General features: G+C 38.2%; 1 protein-coding gene across 4 annotated transcripts in view; it reads left to right on the top strand.

Annotated features, from left to right (window-relative positions):
* The window catches only part of PLCB4 (phospholipase C, beta 4), a 93,830-nt gene that overhangs the window by 58,099 nt on the left and 17,080 nt on the right, over positions 1-18,651 (top strand). For all 4 annotated transcript variants that reach the window (XM_010282495.1, XM_010282494.1, XM_010282497.1 and 1 more), the window contains 6 exons: positions 960-1,048; positions 1,489-1,639; positions 3,939-3,988; positions 4,109-4,174; positions 11,050-11,165; positions 15,618-15,693. In XM_010282495.1, the coding sequence (XP_010280797.1) occupies positions 960-1,048; positions 1,489-1,639; positions 3,939-3,988; positions 4,109-4,174; positions 11,050-11,165; positions 15,618-15,693 (548 nt within the window). The remainder of the gene's footprint in view (positions 1-959; positions 1,049-1,488; positions 1,640-3,938; positions 3,989-4,108; positions 4,175-11,049; positions 11,166-15,617; positions 15,694-18,651) is intronic.

The following is an 18,651-nucleotide window of genomic DNA, read 5'->3' as shown; positions in this document are numbered from 1 at the left end:
TTCTTAAGTTACTGCTCTGACAAGGAAGGCTTATTAACTGAGACCAGTGGCCCTTTTATCCATAATGCTGAAGATAAAGTTTCAGAGGGATCATCAAAACAGATGACTGCTGTGGTTTCTGAATGCATTATTATTGCAGGTACTGAATCAGTTGAATTTGTAAAATCGTTTCTTGCTGTGGAGGGCCTCCTTTGCCATTGGTGAATTCTTTGACTGTTGAAATTAAGCATGGAAAAGGGTTATTCAATGTGCGAGTAAAGATTCATGCGTCTTTGTCTTCCTCTAAACCTGTGCTTGCACATTTATCACTGCATATGGAAAACAAATTCAATAATCTATACGGTATCTAGTGCTGCGTAGTGCTGTGATACCACTGGTGGTACTGTGTCACATGCAAGACTCAATATTGATCATTATGCTTCATAGAAAAGCCATTTCACAGCCTGTCATGTTCCAGATATGGAGCATCACAAAGGCGAGTGAGAACAGAGTTCCCCTATTGCTTTAACCACCCATCTGAAACTGCTGTTTAGGCTGGGAAATACAACAGCGTTTTCTACAGTTCCCTGCAGTCCCAAGTCAGTCAACACCCCCTCAAATAACAGAGAGACAAATTTGCTAGTGCTTTGTGGCTCAGGAGCTCCCATTCTGGTCTCAAATTCTAATGTCATGAACTGGGAGTAAGTTAGGATAACTTCGGTCTGATGGAGTCAGTGTGTTTTTCCTACATAAGCTACCTGGATTAATACCACTCCCTTGGTACATTATAAACTGATTCACATTCCTAGTGTCTTCGAGTGCTGTGGTGATGAGCGATTTCAGTCTCGCCAAGTTCGCTATGGAAGGTTGGACTATTGTTGCAAGCCATGGCTCCTAACGGGTAGAACAGAGCTTTTGTAAAAGATTAATTTCCAAATGCCTCAGAAGATCATAAAAAGTTGATTATTTTTTTCTTACAGATATTGTAGATGCTTTATCAGATCCAAAGAAGTTTTTGTCTATCACAGAAAAAAGAGCAGACCAAATGAGAGCTATGGGTATTGAAACGGTAAGTAGAACTTAATGAACAAGCACAGCCCAAAGAACATGCTATGTTCTTTTTTTAAAGTAAACTGGTCCTTCTCCAATGGATGCATGTTACCTTATCATTTCTTGTTTTCAAATATAAGCCTCTTTGTCCTGCTCTGAAATATATTGACTTCTGTTAGTTAATATGTACTGAAATACCATTCACTGACTTTTCACAGATCATACTAACGCAGCCCTTGGAAATAGAAATTTTAAGAAATGAGAAAGGAGTCATATTTCAGTAGGTAGCCATTTAAAATAGGTTACAAATACTTTACTGAGTATAGTGTTGTTTGAAAGTATGTTGCAGTTTTTTCAATTATGTTTAAAGTAAGCAAGTTCAGAAATTTCCCATACCCCAATGTTTATACTACAGGTAAAAGAACAATTAATTTATTATGATGTAAATGTTTCTTTCAGAGTGATATAGCTGATGTACCAAATGACACTTCAAAGAATGATAGAAAAGGAAAAGCCAATAACGCCAAAGCCAATGTAACGCCTCAGAGTAGCTCTGAACTTCGACCCAGTACCACTGCAGGCTTTGGATCGGGGACCGATGCTAAAAAAGGTAGACAAAAATCATGTGCCACCCCCTCAGTTCTGAAGTGATCCAGAAAGTCATAGAGAATTACTCATTACTCAATTTTAGTTTTGCAGTTCTATTCATTCTTACCCTCTTAGAAGGTAACTTCTTCTGCCATTGAGAGTGGTCTTTGTCTAATTGCAAATAAATTTTGCATATTGCTAAAATGGCTGTATAAAGCCAATACAGCTTTATTTTATGAAATGACCTCTTTGTGTAGCTGTATACTAACTACTCATAGTAGTAACCTGCATGACTCTGGGAGTGTTGTTTACTAAAGATCTGGTGGAGGAATGCCAATAGGAATGACTGATTTCTGCTATACTCCACAGAAACTCTTCTGCTTTTTTCCTCCCTTCACAAATCCCTTGGCAGAGTTGCAGATTTAAGTAATTAAAGGTATTTAGAATTCATTGGATTCTGTAGAGATTTCCCAACAATTAAAAATGTTTTCTATGTGTGGTTCTACTCTGAATAGTGATTATGGAAACGGCATGTTTATTGTAAAAAAAATCCATATTAAATGGGCTCATTTATAAAAGAATAAGTATTTGTTTGTCACTATTCACCATTCACTCTACAAAATCATCTTGAAGAGTGAAATGGGATTATTTGTTTGTCACATATCATGACAGGTAATGAAGATTAAATGAGAAAACAAATTTGTACAACTGAATGAAACACAATAAATATTTCTGTTTGTGGGCCACAAGAATTAGAATCTGGTTCACTCTCTCTCATTCACCTTGGCCCAGAGGGATTGATAGGAGTGAAAAGGAGCACTGACTGCTCTTGTTCTTAAACTGAAGCAGACATGGCTGAATACACACGTGTGAAGGGATCTCTTGAGAAACAAGATTCCATTTCTCTGGAGTCACTTTTGGCAATAAAACAGTTTTTTTCTGGCACCTGAACTCTTTCAGTTCTTCTCTGGCGTAAAACCCAGATTATTTTATGCAGTGAGGTGTTTTCGTATTTCATGTATCATCACCAAGATGTACAAGTATTAGTTTTATTGTGCATTAATTAAGCATGAAATTTTCTGGGGTTGGGAACTAATTCCTCGTTGCCATGGAGTCAGACCTGGTGAACAAAGTAAATTAGTCTGCATTTTAAAATAAAATCCTGGGGAAATTTGTTTACAACACAGCACGCCTGATGCAGCCCTGGTCTTAAACCGAGATGTCAGTACTTACGCATTCTTGTCTGCAACTATTTAAATCCATATAAAATCTTACATATAAGATTTACATATCCATATAAATCTTACAGTCCACAGACACTATTAAAAGCAGTTAACTAAATATGTTTGCAGTATAACTATGTACAGGCGAACTTTTTTATGTAAAAAGTCTGGAAAAACCTATGCATTACAACTCTCATGGCATTGTGTTGACATTTTTATTAATGATATTATAGGATGTGCTTAGTAGTTTAAAAAAATCATAATCTGTCACAAAACATTTATTAAAGCATAAACATGAAATTAAATTGGGTTTTGTTTGCATGGTAGTTAAGGTGATCAAAATATATTTTCATTCATCTAAATAGTACTGCTAGTCTTGTATGATAGATTTCCTTGTTGTATTGAATTTTCATTAGAATTTTCACTTCTTATGATTTTGTTTTTCTCCTCCATTCTTAAGTCTCCTTTAATTGAAGTGTATTGTTACTCCCATAGCCTGTTATTAACCAAAATGCAAATTTTACCTTTTTAACATACAGGCTGAAGGTAAATGTTCACTCCTACAATTTTTGCGTTTTGAGTTGAGGGGAAGAAGTGTACCTAACCTCAGTTAACCCTTTATATAGTCATGTAGAACCTTACCCAAGAAGCCTCCTCCCTGAAAAAGATTGTGTCAGAGCAATCACCAGCTATGGACCAGAATTCTGAAGTTTACGTGGTTCAATTTTAATGTACATAAATGGTTTGCTGTGTTTTCAGAAAAGGAGCTTTTTCAATTCTTAGATTGCTGTGTTTTGACACTTCAGTCCAGAACCGTAAGAGATTAAAATACAGTCATCAGGGGTTTTTTTGTTGGTGGTGTTTTTTTTTTTACAAGGCAATCAATTGAGCACTGCATTTGAAAAAGAAATTAACTGTACCTTAGCTATATATTGATGAACAGTTTTCTCATTAACCCGCGATTGTTTTTTATGTGGTGAAAACCATTAATTAATTACAAACTTAAATGTAGGTTCCTGTGGTAAAACTCAAATTTGAAAGTATAAGACATACTAGCATGTATGAAGTTTTAGATAAACTATATCAATACCTTCCTAGGTATAGACCTTATTCCTCAAGTGAAGATAGAAGATTTAAAGCAAATGAAGGTAAGTATGGACACAAGCTTTTCAAGATGTGTTTCTAATTATTTGTTTTACGTAGCCAGGATTTTATCTGATTAAAGTCAACATGACACAGAAAAATTGATCCGACTTCTCTTTTTGTAGGCTTATATAAAGCATTTAAAGAAACAGCAGAAAGAGCTGAATGCCTTAAAGAAGAAACATGCAAAGGTATGATCATTAAGAGCTCTCTGAGCGGCACACTCTAATTGAAAAAAGTTGCTGCATTTACTAGTACAGGCAGCTTCTAATTAAATTGTAGGGAATAACTAAGGAACAGCAGTTGAACCACCAAGAAAGGCATATGTGTTTTAAATGTGCTGAAGTACGCTCCAGTGAGCAAATTTTCCCTTTAGCAACCCTTTGTATGTCTCCCTGAGTTTCAGTGCACATTTGTTTGACCCACATAAGTATCCAAAGCTCACCTTTTTCAGGTAATGATTTTATCGAGGTCACTCTTGCATGACATATTGACAGGCAGATTGGAAAAAAAGGCAGTAATGATATGAGAGGGGTGCTGCATCAAAGGAAGGCACTGGAGAAACTGCAAAATTGCCAAAGAGTACTGGAATGTGTAATTGAAAACTGAAATGTCCTATTCCTCCTCATTTATGTCTATGGTAACCACTTTATAGTCAGCTTTTTGCTTGGTACTGCTGGCAGTGATGTCCCAAATACGTACAACACTACCACAAATACACATTAGAAAATCACAGCCAATTTTCTCCTGCCCTTTATCATTAGAAAACCATTGCTCTTGTTACAGAAAGAGGCGTAACAAGTGAAGAAAGTATCTGAAGTTCTGAATTTTGGCAATATATAGAAATCCATTCTGGGCTTTTGGGGCAGTTATTCCCTTGCTCTCTTGGATTGCAGGTTTCATCGCAGATCTGACGTAATATAGTTGCCTGGGCATTTTTAATATCAGTCTTTGTGTTTATTTTCATGACTGTTATTTGGGTGTGGGTCTCTGTGTCTGTACAATGAAGTGTGAAGAAATTACTTTCAATAATTGGCACTTTTATGGGGCTCTTAGTAGTATAGTATTAATAGTATAAGAAAATTAGTTACATTTCGGACACCTTACTGACTCTGTGCAGAAGGGAAATGAGTGATTTCTCCATTTTAGTGTTATGTGTAAAGCCCATGCTCAAGTAAAAGTGTCTGTCATTCACACTTATGGGCATGAACAGTTTCTAGACCTTCATAGGGTTGATCTTTTAGGGGGCTTCTTATTTTTAAACACTACTTTGTCATTCAGTGGGCAACATCCAGCTGTTTGCTATAGCAGCAGATGAAATATAGCAAATATAGCAAACAAAAATGGTACCATGGTTACGTAGAAAACAGCCATACTCAATGATCTGTGTCCCTTATACATGTGACCCACAGAAGTGTAAGGATACCTTAGCCAAGACTGCAACTTGCTAATGTTAAAAAAATTGATCCATCTGTTCAGGCTTGCACTTGCTTCCTCTAATCTGAGGAAAAAATTGCCAGCCACAGTCTGAAAGTGCTGTGCACTCACAAGGGCTTTCAGCATTAGCTCAAGCACAGCTATTTTATGTCTGAGCCAGCCTGTGTCCTGCTGGTCTTAAGTACAGAGTGCAAGCCTGTGCTAACACGAAAGTGCCTGTCTACAGCATGTCTTGCTAAAGGCTCCAGTAAGGGCAACTTCTTGAATCTGGAGAGGAGAGTCTGAGCAGGAAAGTGTGGCCATATTAACTCACAGATGATCTTAGGGAAGTGCTTGGTGTACTCATCACTGTTTTTAATGCATTTTATCAGCTGGGATGGAGCGGGAGTGCTATGCGCTTAGTTATCCATGATCAGCTTGAGGAAGCCTGTGTATTAAGCAGACTGAACTTAAAAGTTCCAGAAATAGATTGGCTCTCATTTAACCATAGACACTCCAGAAATATGGAGAAATAAGTAAACAGAAGGGAATTGTTTGTGTTGTTTAAGGAGGTAAAAGTCCAATACTTTTCCATCTAAAGTTGGCCTCGGAAAATGTGTTATGGAAAATGAATGCATGCAAGTGTGGAAGACAGAGCAGGCGAAGAGGAAGGAGCTGTCATCTAAGTGGTGTAGGAGCTAATCTGGCAGCCCTGGACAGCTAGCTGAGGAAGACGACAGCAGTAAGGGTCCCTTTTACTGACAGCATCCACTCAGTGTAGAGAAGTATTGGCAGCTCCACTGAAATGCTGGCTGGCAGAGCTTGGTTGTTCTGTATGAAAAAATGTCAGTCTCTGTTTTCTTAGGGTATAGGACTATTAGAGAGACCACATTTCCAGATTAATACAAAAATTAACTGGTGCGAGTCTTTTCAGGATGCAATGCTCTCTGTCTGTGTACTTCTTTGATACTATATTTATTTACTTCTGTTCAGTGTTTCAGCCATTTTGACTCCAGTGGCACAACAAAAGTCTCCTAACATTCCTCTGCATATTACCACTAATTTGTTTTTCCTACATGGCATAGCTCCTTACAACTGTAATGCACACACAGACATGTCACATATTGAGGCTTCATTTTATGATGATGTTGTTATTAATCTGTTGTTTTTAAGACAAGGGTGTTTGGGCAGGTGGAGATACAATCTTCACTGTTCCTTCATTCACTTTTGTGTAGGAAAAATAAGAAATCTAGTCTAAGTAGGGTAGAGATCATTAGATTTGCAGAAGAGTCACTGTTCTTAGTATCACCATTACTAGGCAGCCAGTCTGTGACTGATTAAATTAAATTTTCCGATTCCCTAATGTCAGATTCATGGCTTGCAAAAAAATGCAGAATTTTGCATTTCACAAATTCTGTGAATAGTTAAGAGTTGAGATTGAGAATGATGTAAAAGGTACATGTATAAAACTCTGTCAAGACAGGACAGTGCTTTTAAAGAAATCCCAAAAGAATTGTAAGGGAATAATAGAGCGCGTAGAAATTAAAGGCAGGACAAACTGTAGTCAATACTGGAGAGTGGCAGTATTTTCACAGCAAGTTTAGTTTCAGAGTCAGTGTGCAAGTATAGTTTCTCCACTTCAGAAGAACCTGTTCAGTTATGCATCAGAGCTGTTGCCTCTAGTTTTGGAACCCAATCCTTTGGTTAGTTTGTGGCCTGGCTGTGAAGGAAGAGAGAGTTGAAGCGGGGAGAGTGAATATTCTCCAGGCTGGTTTAGCCTCTGAAAAGGTAAGCCTGCATGAGTATGACTGAGGTAGCATTATGCTGCTGTTGGGATTGCTAAAGAACAGATGATTGATCTTGTGAGCAAAGAACACGATCCAAACCTCAGCCATTAACTTGCATTGTGAACTAGTTTCACCTAACAGGGCATTCTGAATCTGGAGTGAGACGGGTCACCACGAGAAAACAGTGTAGGTCTGCCAGATATGCAAAGAGTGTGGGACATAGTTTTTTGAAAAGGGGGGGGGAAGAAGCCAGGAGTGGGAAGATAACACAGACTTCTTTTACGATAGCATGAGAAATACAGCATTTTTAGGGGGTAACATTTTGCAAGGATTATATGTAAATCTTTGTAGTTAACTCTTCAGGCAGATTCTTTGTCATCTGTTGGACAGAGAGCAAAACTGGTCCTATAGGCTGGGAGAGGAAAAAATGAGTAAGTGTCCCTGTCAAGAAATGAGTGAGTTTTCTCAAGAATCCTCACATTCACAAAGGAAATTTGGAAAAAGCGTTACTTGTAAAGAAACAACTGTCAGCATTATCTTACTGCCTGAGATTATTGAGGTGCCACAAGAACCAGTGAAATCTGAGAAACTGGTACCAGAAAGGCCAGGCCCCTGTGATTCTGTCTGCATGACAGATTTCATCATAGTCACGTTCTGTCACTTTAAAGTAGATTAGCAGGTGCTGCGAGGAGTTTGAAACTGTTGTCCCATGTGTGGTTTGTGTTCTTTTACATCATCTGTAATACCGCCATTATTTCAGGGGCAGTAAGGTAGTTGCAGCAGTATCTTCAAAAGTACAGAAAGCAACAGAGAGATTCTATCCTTCATGGGTCTGTTTAAAATCCACGTGTGTGAAATGCACCTTTTTGACACTGGTAGACAGGACTGCCAACAAGCAAAACCGAATACTTTTGTAGTGGCACAAATACATATATTCAATGTCATGATCACCATTTTTTAAACATTCCACGTTAGGAATAACTGTCTCTTGAATCTTAGGTCTGGTAACCTGTGCTTTTGGTGATTTTAAGGTAATATCTCCAGCTACTTCTGCATATTGCAGAAATGTTTTTCTTTAAACAATGTGTTCATAAATACACCTACACTGGGCAGCTTTTGAAATGAAGTATTTCCTACCTACATTCCCTGAAGTAACTTCAATCTCACAGTATGGATATTACTGTGCAGCTGCAGAATGGCTGATGTATCTGAATGATGTCCATTGGTTTATATCTTTTTTTACCAAGTTAGATCTTCAGTACTATTTAGGTAAGTGATCTGGAATGGCATGACAGGTAGATGGGCTATAAGGCTTCCCCTGTTTACTGGAACTAAATATGATTCTTTACTTTTTTTCAGGGGAGAGTTTTGCTGTGCTCAGTTAGGTGGCCTTTCAGAACCCTGGCTGAACTGTGGCTTCAGTTTGTAATACAAACATTAAATGTAATTTGTGAATATGTTCATCTAAAACGCGTGTGGATTCAAACTGCAAATTCAGTGGACTTGAGGAAATCATGAGAGACCTAGCTGAGGAGACTTTTATCTGCAAACATATTCTCAATCAATCTAGAACATGTTACCACCTGAAACTTTGTTTGCATCTGAAAACAAAAAGTACTGAGAGTGTTTTAAGATGCTGCGAAATCACTCATATTTCTTAGAATCTTGACAAAAGTTTGGGATGCAGAAGTTTGTGATGAATTTCCCTTTAAGCATAGACAGAAAATCAAACTCACATCAGCTAACCCATTTTAAATAGTCTTCCAAGGGTTAAAGTCGCATAATTCAAGGAACCTCTGATAGGGAGTTGATTCCTAGTACTCTTTGTGCCTTGATGCAGGAGCTGTTAGTAGCCCACCTTGCTCTGCCAGCTCTGTTTATATTGTGCACAAACAAATGCATGTTCCATGAACTGGATGGGGGTGAGGACCAGGGAAGGAAATGAGGGGGATATGGTCCCCAATATATCTGTTTCAGATACAAGATAGAGTTGTGCATGAACAGTAAGTAGCAGTAGAGGGAAGTCAGCAAAAGATTACAGTGGGTTTGTGATAGAGAGAGAAGGCTTAAATCATGGTTGTCCTGAGGCAAAAGTATATAGAAAAAAATGCAGTTCTATGTGATGTGCCCTCCCAGATTATGGAGGAGTGTCACATGAGAGGGCAGATGTCTCATGCTTTGCCATGTTTGCGCTTAGTCTTTTATAGCAAGAATTGTATTGTTCTGTTCATCTAGGGGAGAGTGAGTAGTTTGAGAGATGCTTTCAGTCACTTCACCTGTGGCTGGCTGGCGCTGTCAAGCTTATGTCATTCTTTTCACTGTCCATATTTTTTCCTATCTGGTTAGTCAGTGTAAATACTCCCTGGTGAAGCTGGCATGTTTTAATGTTGATGGAGTCTATTTGTTTCTCTTTAAATCCTCTGTAGAGCAGAGAATTCAGTTTCCCACTCTAAATACAAAATTTGGAAGCTGTACGCATTCCCCAGGGCAGTGCTTGGCAGATGTTGGAGTGCCTGGATACAGGCCAGGGCTAGATTTTTAAAAGCATCACAACATTTATATTAATGTTTTGGTAAAAGCGAATGTGACAGTCTTTAATTAGTATTTTTGGAGGAAGAAACAGTGATAAGGCAAACACGGGTGTGTAGAAAATAATAAAGAGCAGTATAATAGCGAGGGTAGAGTAAATGCAAAATGAACTATAAAACGAAATAAAGTCCTGGAAGAGGCCATGTTTATTAATGCAAAGCTTTTTGTCACGATTAGATAAAATGTGGAGCAATTGGATGTTAATAAAATAACGTAAATTAACAAACAACTATTTTTCCTATTGTAATGCAAATTCAATATATGGTGCTCTCTGTGGTAGTGAAATATTTGCATCATTATGAGCAACTGTTCTGATAAAGCAGAATACGAAGTCAAGTTCAATAGTGAAGTCTACACATGTAAGCACTAAGTGAAGTGTGTTGTTTCTGGTACACTCTTGTAGAGGAAAGGAACTGTCTGTAAGCTAGATCCAAGTGTGTAACATGCGTTAGTGATTCATCTTTTCATCGTGGCAAGTTTTTTCCTCCTCTTCCATAGATAACCTCCTCTGCCACTTCACCAACGTAAGTCACATAACTACACTAGTGATAGCGCGTTAGCAGTGATGTGTAATACTCCACAGGTAGCTCTGTATGTCCTGTTTATTGGCATATGCCGTAGTGTTTGGGGGCGGAAAACAAGGGGCAATGGTTATTTGCAGTCTGCATGTGTAATTGAAAGTCATATCGCACAGCTTACTATCGCTTGCAGAAGGAGATGCTCTGCAACAAGGCGGAATTTCGTAATGATAAGATTGCAGCTGTCATTAGGGGTCACAGGACAGATCTTCAGAATGTCAGTTGTTAATGATTTGATTTTTAGCTAATGTTTGGACTTGAAGCTATTTGATTTGCAGTGGCCAAGGGGCTAGCACTGTATTCAATATGAGGTACGCAGAAGAAGGGGGGACTGGGTTGAGTTTTGTTCTCCTCTGCATTCAGAAACTTTCAATGATATGATCTGAGCTTGTAAATCTAATTTTTTTACATTGTACTTAAATGGACGCTTATTCAAAAAGATGATTTTTTTTCCCATCATTCTTTTATTTTAAGGTATACTATATTTTTAAGGTCCGCTACAGATTTTCATTTTTCAAACAGAAAAACTGTTCTAGCACTTGTGGTGGAGTATCTGGGACCTTTAATACCAGATGGCTAAACCAGATTAAATTCCATTGGCAAAATTATCTGTTCGTACACTGATATTTTTACACTGTAAGAAAACTAAACATTAAAAATCCAGCAACCTAATTGTAAGGTCCTACTGTTTTCCAGGAGCACAGCGCTATGCAGAAGTTGCACTGCACACAAATTGACAAAATAGTGGCACAATATGATAAAGAAAAGGTATCATACGAGAAAATGTTAGAGAAGGCAATCAAGAAGAAGGGGTAAGATATTATTTTAAAATTTTCTTTAGACTTAAAATAAATTCTATGCTTTTGTGGGCTGGAATAAAACATTCATAAAAAGGTCATTCATATGAATGAGTTGCAGCTTGAACCAGCATCCTGCATCAAACTGAGTATGAGCTGCTTGAAGTCTCCAGCAATGGTCCATAAATGTACTCACTTTGCCTTTCTCTAGTCTTCTACTATTAGAGTTGTAAAAGTGAAGGAGTTACCTCAAATTTTTATTTCTGTGGTCTGTACTGGTCTCACTGCATTCCCCGGGGAATGCCACTGTTGTGTTCAGTGAGAGCAGACTAATGTGCTCAATAGTTCTAATAACCAGAAAGTAGCAGTGATTTGATCTGGGGGAAAAAGTTGGCTTCTAAATCCTGAACATTTTAGAATAACAGATTTTTGCTGTTGTGTCAAGTTGATGTTTCTTTTTAACGAAAAAACCCTTCAGATCCTCAGCTGGGATGAATCAGTATTACTCCTTTGACTTGAGTGAAGCCATTCTGGTTTGCAGTAGCTGATGGCCTGGGACATTATCCGTGAGATTCTCTTAATTGTCGCTAAAAAGTTCCTGGAAGATACTGGTGACTTTAATAAAATGTCCCTCTTACAGTCCCATTTGGAATTACATAGCAGACCTGCTGTTGCTTTGCTGCTGTTGTGTAATCTGGCAGCCGTTTCTCCTCTCCACCTTTCACCCTATAACTGGCATTTCATCGAGACAGCAGTTTATACTATAATACTGTGACTTAAAGCAGGAATTACTTATTTAGTTCTATTATCAAGCTATGCTAATAGCCTTAATTTCATATTGTTTTCATCTGGCAACAACAATTGGCAATGAACTCATTCACTGAATACTGAACATAGATGCCTCTTTGGCATTGGATTCTTCCACAAATACTTTTTGGAATGGTAGTGGTTTTAGAGTGTGCATGTTATAAACTTGCAACGGAACAAAATAGAGCTATCAGAAGTAAACAAGGTAAGGAGAATTCTCACAAAATTACCAAAAGCTCACAAACTCTTTAAAAAGCTCATGTTGGGTTTTTTGTCCAAGGAAGGAGAACTGTAAGCACCCAAATACTTCTAATCCAAGTATTTCCTTCCAGAAAATTACTACTTCTCCAAACAGAGAGGGAACAGCTACAGGACTAATTAATTTAATGTGGCTTTGCTTCAATTTCCACTGAATATAACACAGAAGAATGTTATTGATATAGCTGGATTTATAATTACAATCAGGGTATTTAGTACCGTGGCAGTGAACTAAGCCCTGGACATTGCACCGTAATTATCGTGGGGGGAGAAAGGCTTCCCCATGTTCTGGTATTTTAGAATCTCCTATCAGAAGAGTCATGAATCAGTATTCCTGTTGGCCTGAGAAGAAGCCGGTGCCTCTGCCTGTCTAGGCAAAACAGCAAATGAGGGTGCGTCAGAAAGTTTTAAGGATGCTAATGGCTGTCTCTGTGCAGTAAATACTGGAAAACACTGGTAACAATGCTTTCCACAGTAACCCCAAATGGGACAAGTATAAAAGTAGTTGATAATTTGATTCCCAGTTTGAGATCACTTCACTGGCTGCTTGCAGTGTCTTTTTTTTTTAATTTTATAACACTCCTCTCGTGGATGCCAAAGCCTTTATGATGGTTTTATATCATCATAAAAATTTTTAAAACAAAAAAAAAGTTGGAAACGACTACTCCAGAAGCAGATCCAATACACAGCCAAACACTGTTCCTCGCCATGACTATATTTCCCATGGACTCCGGAGCTCTCGGTCTCTTCAGTGTTTCAAGAATAACTATTAGTATCCAATTAACAGCCAGATCAAATCCAGTATCAGCACAGACTTCCTGTGAAAACACTTTTTAATTCTGTATCAAAGTGTTTTAAGGGCTTCGTTCAGGGTCATTGTGTATGCAGCCCTGAAAGCCCATTCAGCAAGGTACTTAAGCATACGCTTCTCTTCACCCCACCTGTGCAGTATATTTAAGGATGTGCTTAAAAATGAATGCATTGAAAGACTGTATTGAATTGAAATGATCTGAGGAATAAGGGGTCCTGGGTTCAGTGAGTACAGGACATGCTCCATTTCCTTGGCTATCATTTTGGAACTTTTACAAGCAATAAAAGTTGTAAAAGAACATGTAAAATGTGTTTTCAAGGCATTCATATTGAAATTATCAGATACTTCCTGGAAAAAAAGCTTTTTGATAGGTGTATGGAAGACTTTCTCTTCTGATTTTATTGTGCAGTTTTTCGTGGTCCATTTTGGCCACATGGTGTGACAAATGTCAACGGCATATTGTTCAGCAAAGTAGAATTTTTTAATCACATGCTAATTCACTGACAGATGGACAGGATTTTGCTCCCTGTGCTATTTCTGTTGAACACTTCAAATGCTTACAAATTTCAGAGAGGCTTATGGGGATATGTATGATTTATTGAGACTGTCCAGAAATTCAAGTGTATGTGTGTGCGTGAGCATGGACATGTGACATTGGGTTGGGCTATCCCTAGGTATTTGTTCCCAGCTGTGACTCAGTGGTTTAACCATGGCCTGTGCCACTGCAGCTGGGGACAACTCTCGATGTCCAGCCTGGATGGAAGTTACCTTGGGATATAATGAAAGCTGCATTTCCAGAGAAGGGATCATCTGTTGGTTTTGATGTCTGGGATTTTGCAAAGTCCCGTGATTGAACTAATTAGACTAATTTGGCATAAAATATGTTTGATTCACCTAAGAAGCAGTCTCTTTCATAGTGTATGACAAATCGTATATGAATTACAGCCAGACTCTGATAGCAGCTATCCACATGCATAATCAAAGACACTTTCTTTCCAGCTGGTTGTTTTTTTTTTTTTCAGGCAGACATAACAGTGGTCAGAACCTGTCTCTATGCCTTTATATTGCTTCCGAAGTGTCAAATGACTGTTAGAAATCCCTACAAAAATTTCCATGCTATGACTAGAAAATAAATTACTAGTTCTTCTGGTGGCCCTCGAGAACACAAGGCACATTTTAGTAGTGAAAACACTGATATTTTCAGTAAGGACTTTCCTGCTCATGTTTAATGATAAAATTTTCTGCTAATTTCCGTAAGTTTAGCAGTACTTTGATATTAAAATAGGATTTAAACTTGTTAAGAGTTTCATAAATCTCCTTTTCTAGAGCAAACATGGATTAATTAATGTTACTGCAGTCAAGCAATAACCATTCTTATTAGGACAGCTTCAGATGATAAAATGAATGTGGCTCTATCCACTCAGTGGAGTCACACCAGTTTTCATTAGTGGATGATCCGACACAGAAATATTACAGTGCTGGTAAAATAGACTCCTCTCAATATATTGTATTATTCCAGACAAAAAAACAGAGACTTCCAATGTGTGAATTTGTATTCTGTTGTAAAAACCCTTCACTGCAAAAAAAGGAACAAGAAGATTGGTAAACATGGAGCTTGTCAGCCTTCAAAAATGCATTGACTTTGGTGAGACAGTAATTGAAATTCCTGTTGTAGCTGCAATGGAATAGTTTTTCTGTACATATGTTGCACCCAGTGCACAGCCCAAGTAATTGGGCTTAGGGAAGGAAATTCTGTGGGTGAGAGGAGTCATCCATCTCCTAACCCACAGGCACATCAGAGGAGCTTCAGCGTGGGCCCTCTGCAGGCATTTTATCAACCTGTTCCTTAGAATCATGCACTCCTCCTGCATTCAGCCCCATTAACTTTACCCAAACACAAAGGCCATGCTCTATTCAGTTTATTGCAGGAGTGAGGGCTGTCTTCAAGATCTGTTGCTTTCCAAGTCATACAAGGTATCTAATGGCTTGGGTTCATCTACATGGGTTGGTGTGGTCTGCAAGGGTAATGAGGTCCCCTTCTTTGCAACCCATTCACTTCTGTTTTCTCACAGAGGGGCACTTAGGCACAGGCGTTCAATAGGTGATCAAATTTAGTACGCCCAAATTGCCCTGCAATGTAATTAGTCAAATGACTTTTTTTTCTCTGCCTCAAACTAAAAAATGTAGCAAAAAATTACCTTTAAAACAGGGGATCAAGTCATGGCAAGGCAATGAAAATTTAGCTGGGGCTAAACCACGACATGCCTGTAAGTTTTCAGGCAGAAACTGGTTTCTCTTGGTAAGGTATTTTAAGCCTGGAAAAGGAACTGAGTACCATAAATGGAGATGCTTGACATATCCTCAGCAACAGAATGATTGCTGGGCCAATCTAGAATTAATCGTGTGGTGTTTGAATTGAATGATCATTAATCCAACAATATTTTGTAAGTTGTGAATAAATTGCCAGAAGAAATAATTTCATTCCAATACGCTGCAGCACTTCAACTTTGATTAACATTTTAATTAGTAAGAGCTGACTGAGTGGGGAGATGTTTAACTTGTGGCACACATTTGCAATTTTCTTTTTTTAGAGGAAGTAATTGTCTTGAATTGAAGAAAGAAACGGAAATTAAAATTCAGACACTAACATCAGATCACAAATCTAAGGTAAGCAAACAGCCAATTTTAACACATGCAACATCTGAAAGAGAGATTTTGAGATCCAAGTGGTAGTTAATTTTCTTGGAAGCATATGAATGATTTTCAGCAATAATGACATGTTGAAAAGAATGGGAGTAATTGAGTGTCTAAAAGTGTTTCTTAACAAAATTTTAAAAAGCACCGTCAATTTCCTGCCCTTTTAAAATTATTGAAGAAAATGCCATATTCATGTCTCATGAAACTAAACTGGTCATTTGTGTCAGTTCTAGCTAAACAAAGAGACAAATATATTCCGTATGGAATTTTGATGCTAAGTACTTTCTCAAAATATAGACATACAGAAGTTCCTTTTTCATTTTCCCTCATTGTCACCATGGACAACACTTGCTAGTCTGTCTCTTAGGGAATGAGGAGTCCACGTTGCTCTTGAACAAAGTGCCTTCTTATTTCTAAAATTTTTTTTTTCCTCCATTGCTTAGTTGCATTGTCTTTGCCAAGGTGCTAGAGAATAAAAGTGCTCTGAGGCTCAACCTCTGTTCATTTGAAAAAGCTGTTCTCAAGCTGTGATTCATGGCCCACATTGAGTTGCTTAGAGCTGCTTCCTCTATGCTTCTATACCACTACTATGCTCACCGACTTCATATTTCCTTTGAAAGTTTTACCTACTACCTGTTGACATGCTTTCAAGTTTCTGAAAGATACCCGAACTAGAGGGTGGCAGGTACACTAGAAGACACATCCATGTACAAAATGATCTGGAGGTACAAGAGAGTCAAGGAGACTTGACTGCAGTACAGGAGAGTTACTCAAAAAGCTGAAACCTGTTAAAAGAATCAGACATTCAGAGATGTGTCTGCTTTTGTTTGTGACTAGAATAAGGTCGTTTCCATCTTTTCTTCTCATGATTTACGCTTTGGTATTACTATTTCATGTGTGGAAAATCCTGGCTTTCTAAACCAGGTTTCTTTCTTGTTGCTACCTGCTCAGCCAAAGATGTAAGAAAATCCCCAGGAATAAATCCTATTGAACTGTCTTATCTACCCATCTCCTTCTATGAAAAGTCCAGAACCATTTCTTTAAATAAAAGCAAATTTGTTGACAACTTCAAAAAAAGGATAATTCATTCATTTCTTGGTGAAATAAACTCTGAGGAGCACTAGCTCCCTGTCATCCAGACAGAAGTTCCAAAACTCATTTGAAATTATATCGTGTAGAAAATTCTTTGCTGTGATCTCTGCTTCTCACCTGTGTCATTCACAGTCTGGAGTTAAGAGGTGTGATTTGTATACAAGGGACATCCAAGTGTTCATTAATCTTCCAAATCCAATAAGTGTGACTCATGTTTTCCCTTTCCACGAATATATGCAGTTTCTGAGCTCTGTTCCTTTTAAAATCCTGCTTTCAAACTGGTTCCCTTCAATTTAATCCATACTTGGAAAATAGATTGATTTTTGCCCACTCCCATGTCAGGTTTTAGGATGACATTTTCAAAGTAGACTTAAATGTAAGGTCCTTTGAAATACCAAGCCTCTGTGTGTTAGATAATTCCTGAAGAACTCCTCTGCAAGTCATCTACCTCTGTGGTTTTCTGTAGGTCAGTGATTTTCAATATCTTGCTCATTGTGGTTCCATTGAAGTCGTGCAGATTAGATACCGATTCTAGTATTCCCACAGACTTCTTTTGTTTCACTTGCTGAGTGTGGGCCCTTGAATTATTCCTGGAGATCATTCAAAGGTTTGCAAGCAACAGGTTGGAAAACAGTGCTCAAGACCATAGGGAAATTAACTTTTCTCCTAGATGAAGGTAGGTGCAATTAAATCAGATTAAACTCTGAGATGCTGAATGCATTACACTGATACAGTGGGAGTTTGATTAATTAACAGTTGTTCAGCATTTCTCAGCATTTGGCCCACTAATTTTGAAATCAGATTGTACCATAATTCAGCTTTAATTACAGCTCATGTCCTCCAGTGCAGCTCTGTGTCGCTATGTGCATGTACACTTTTAGCACCAAAGAGACCTTTTCATCTACAAAAGTCTTCCTGTTGTGAAGAAACATCTAGCCCAAGTTTGGCATAAAATATTTAAATTAGACCTGAATGTCCCGATGTGTACTTCACACACAATTAACCTAGCAGATGCAAATTACTCCCCTGCATTAGAAAAGTAGGTCCCAATATCAAACAGGCAGAGGATGAAAAGAAAAAAGGATAGATTACTTCAAAGGTTATTGCTGCTTGAACTTAGTGACTAAACAAACATCTTGCATATATGCTGTGTAAAAGAAAGTTCCTTATCAAGATTTTAATTAGTCTCTTAGGCCCAGTGTAGGAACAGATGAAAGGACAGGCTAGCAAACACAGTCTATAGAGCGGGAAAGAGAGAAGTTAGCTAATGGCTATTTTGCTTATCCTTTTGTATAAGCAGCTACCTTACTAGTGCAAAGTAGGACAAGAGCACAGCCCAGTGCAAATGAAGTAGATGTTTTAACTATGATGCTAATAAATTGGAGAAAAGCAGGGATGTACACTGAATTTACTACACTGAACTTTGAATTGTATCACATATCTGCAGCAAAATTGGATTTCAGATGATTTAATGGTCTTGAGTTCTAAGGTCAGAATCACAGAATCATTAAGGTTGGAAAAGACCTTTAAGATCATCAAGTCCAACCGTTAATCCATCACCACCGTGCCCACTAAACCTTATCCTGAAGTGCCACGTCTACACGTTTTTTCGAATACTTCCAGTGATGGTGACTCCACCGCCTCCCTGGGGCAGCCTGTTCCAGGTCATCTGCATCTGAGTCAAATTGGCTATTTCAAGTCTTGTAACTGGTGTTTGGCAAATCCCTTACGTCCATCTCATCAGGTTATATTTTGCTCTGCCTGAAATGAGACTTCTGGGTTGCAGGATATTTAAGAAAAGAAATCTTACCTTTCTCTCCCACCCCTAGACAAAAA

Source organism: Phaethon lepturus, unplaced genomic scaffold (genome assembly GCF_000687285.1).
Source record: "Phaethon lepturus isolate BGI_N335 unplaced genomic scaffold, ASM68728v1 scaffold29312, whole genome shotgun sequence".
NCBI classification, from domain to species: Eukaryota; Metazoa; Chordata; class Aves; order Phaethontiformes; family Phaethontidae; genus Phaethon; species Phaethon lepturus.
The sequence above is the reverse complement of the archived record's forward strand: the minus strand, read 5'-3'. Positions and strand labels throughout refer to the sequence as shown.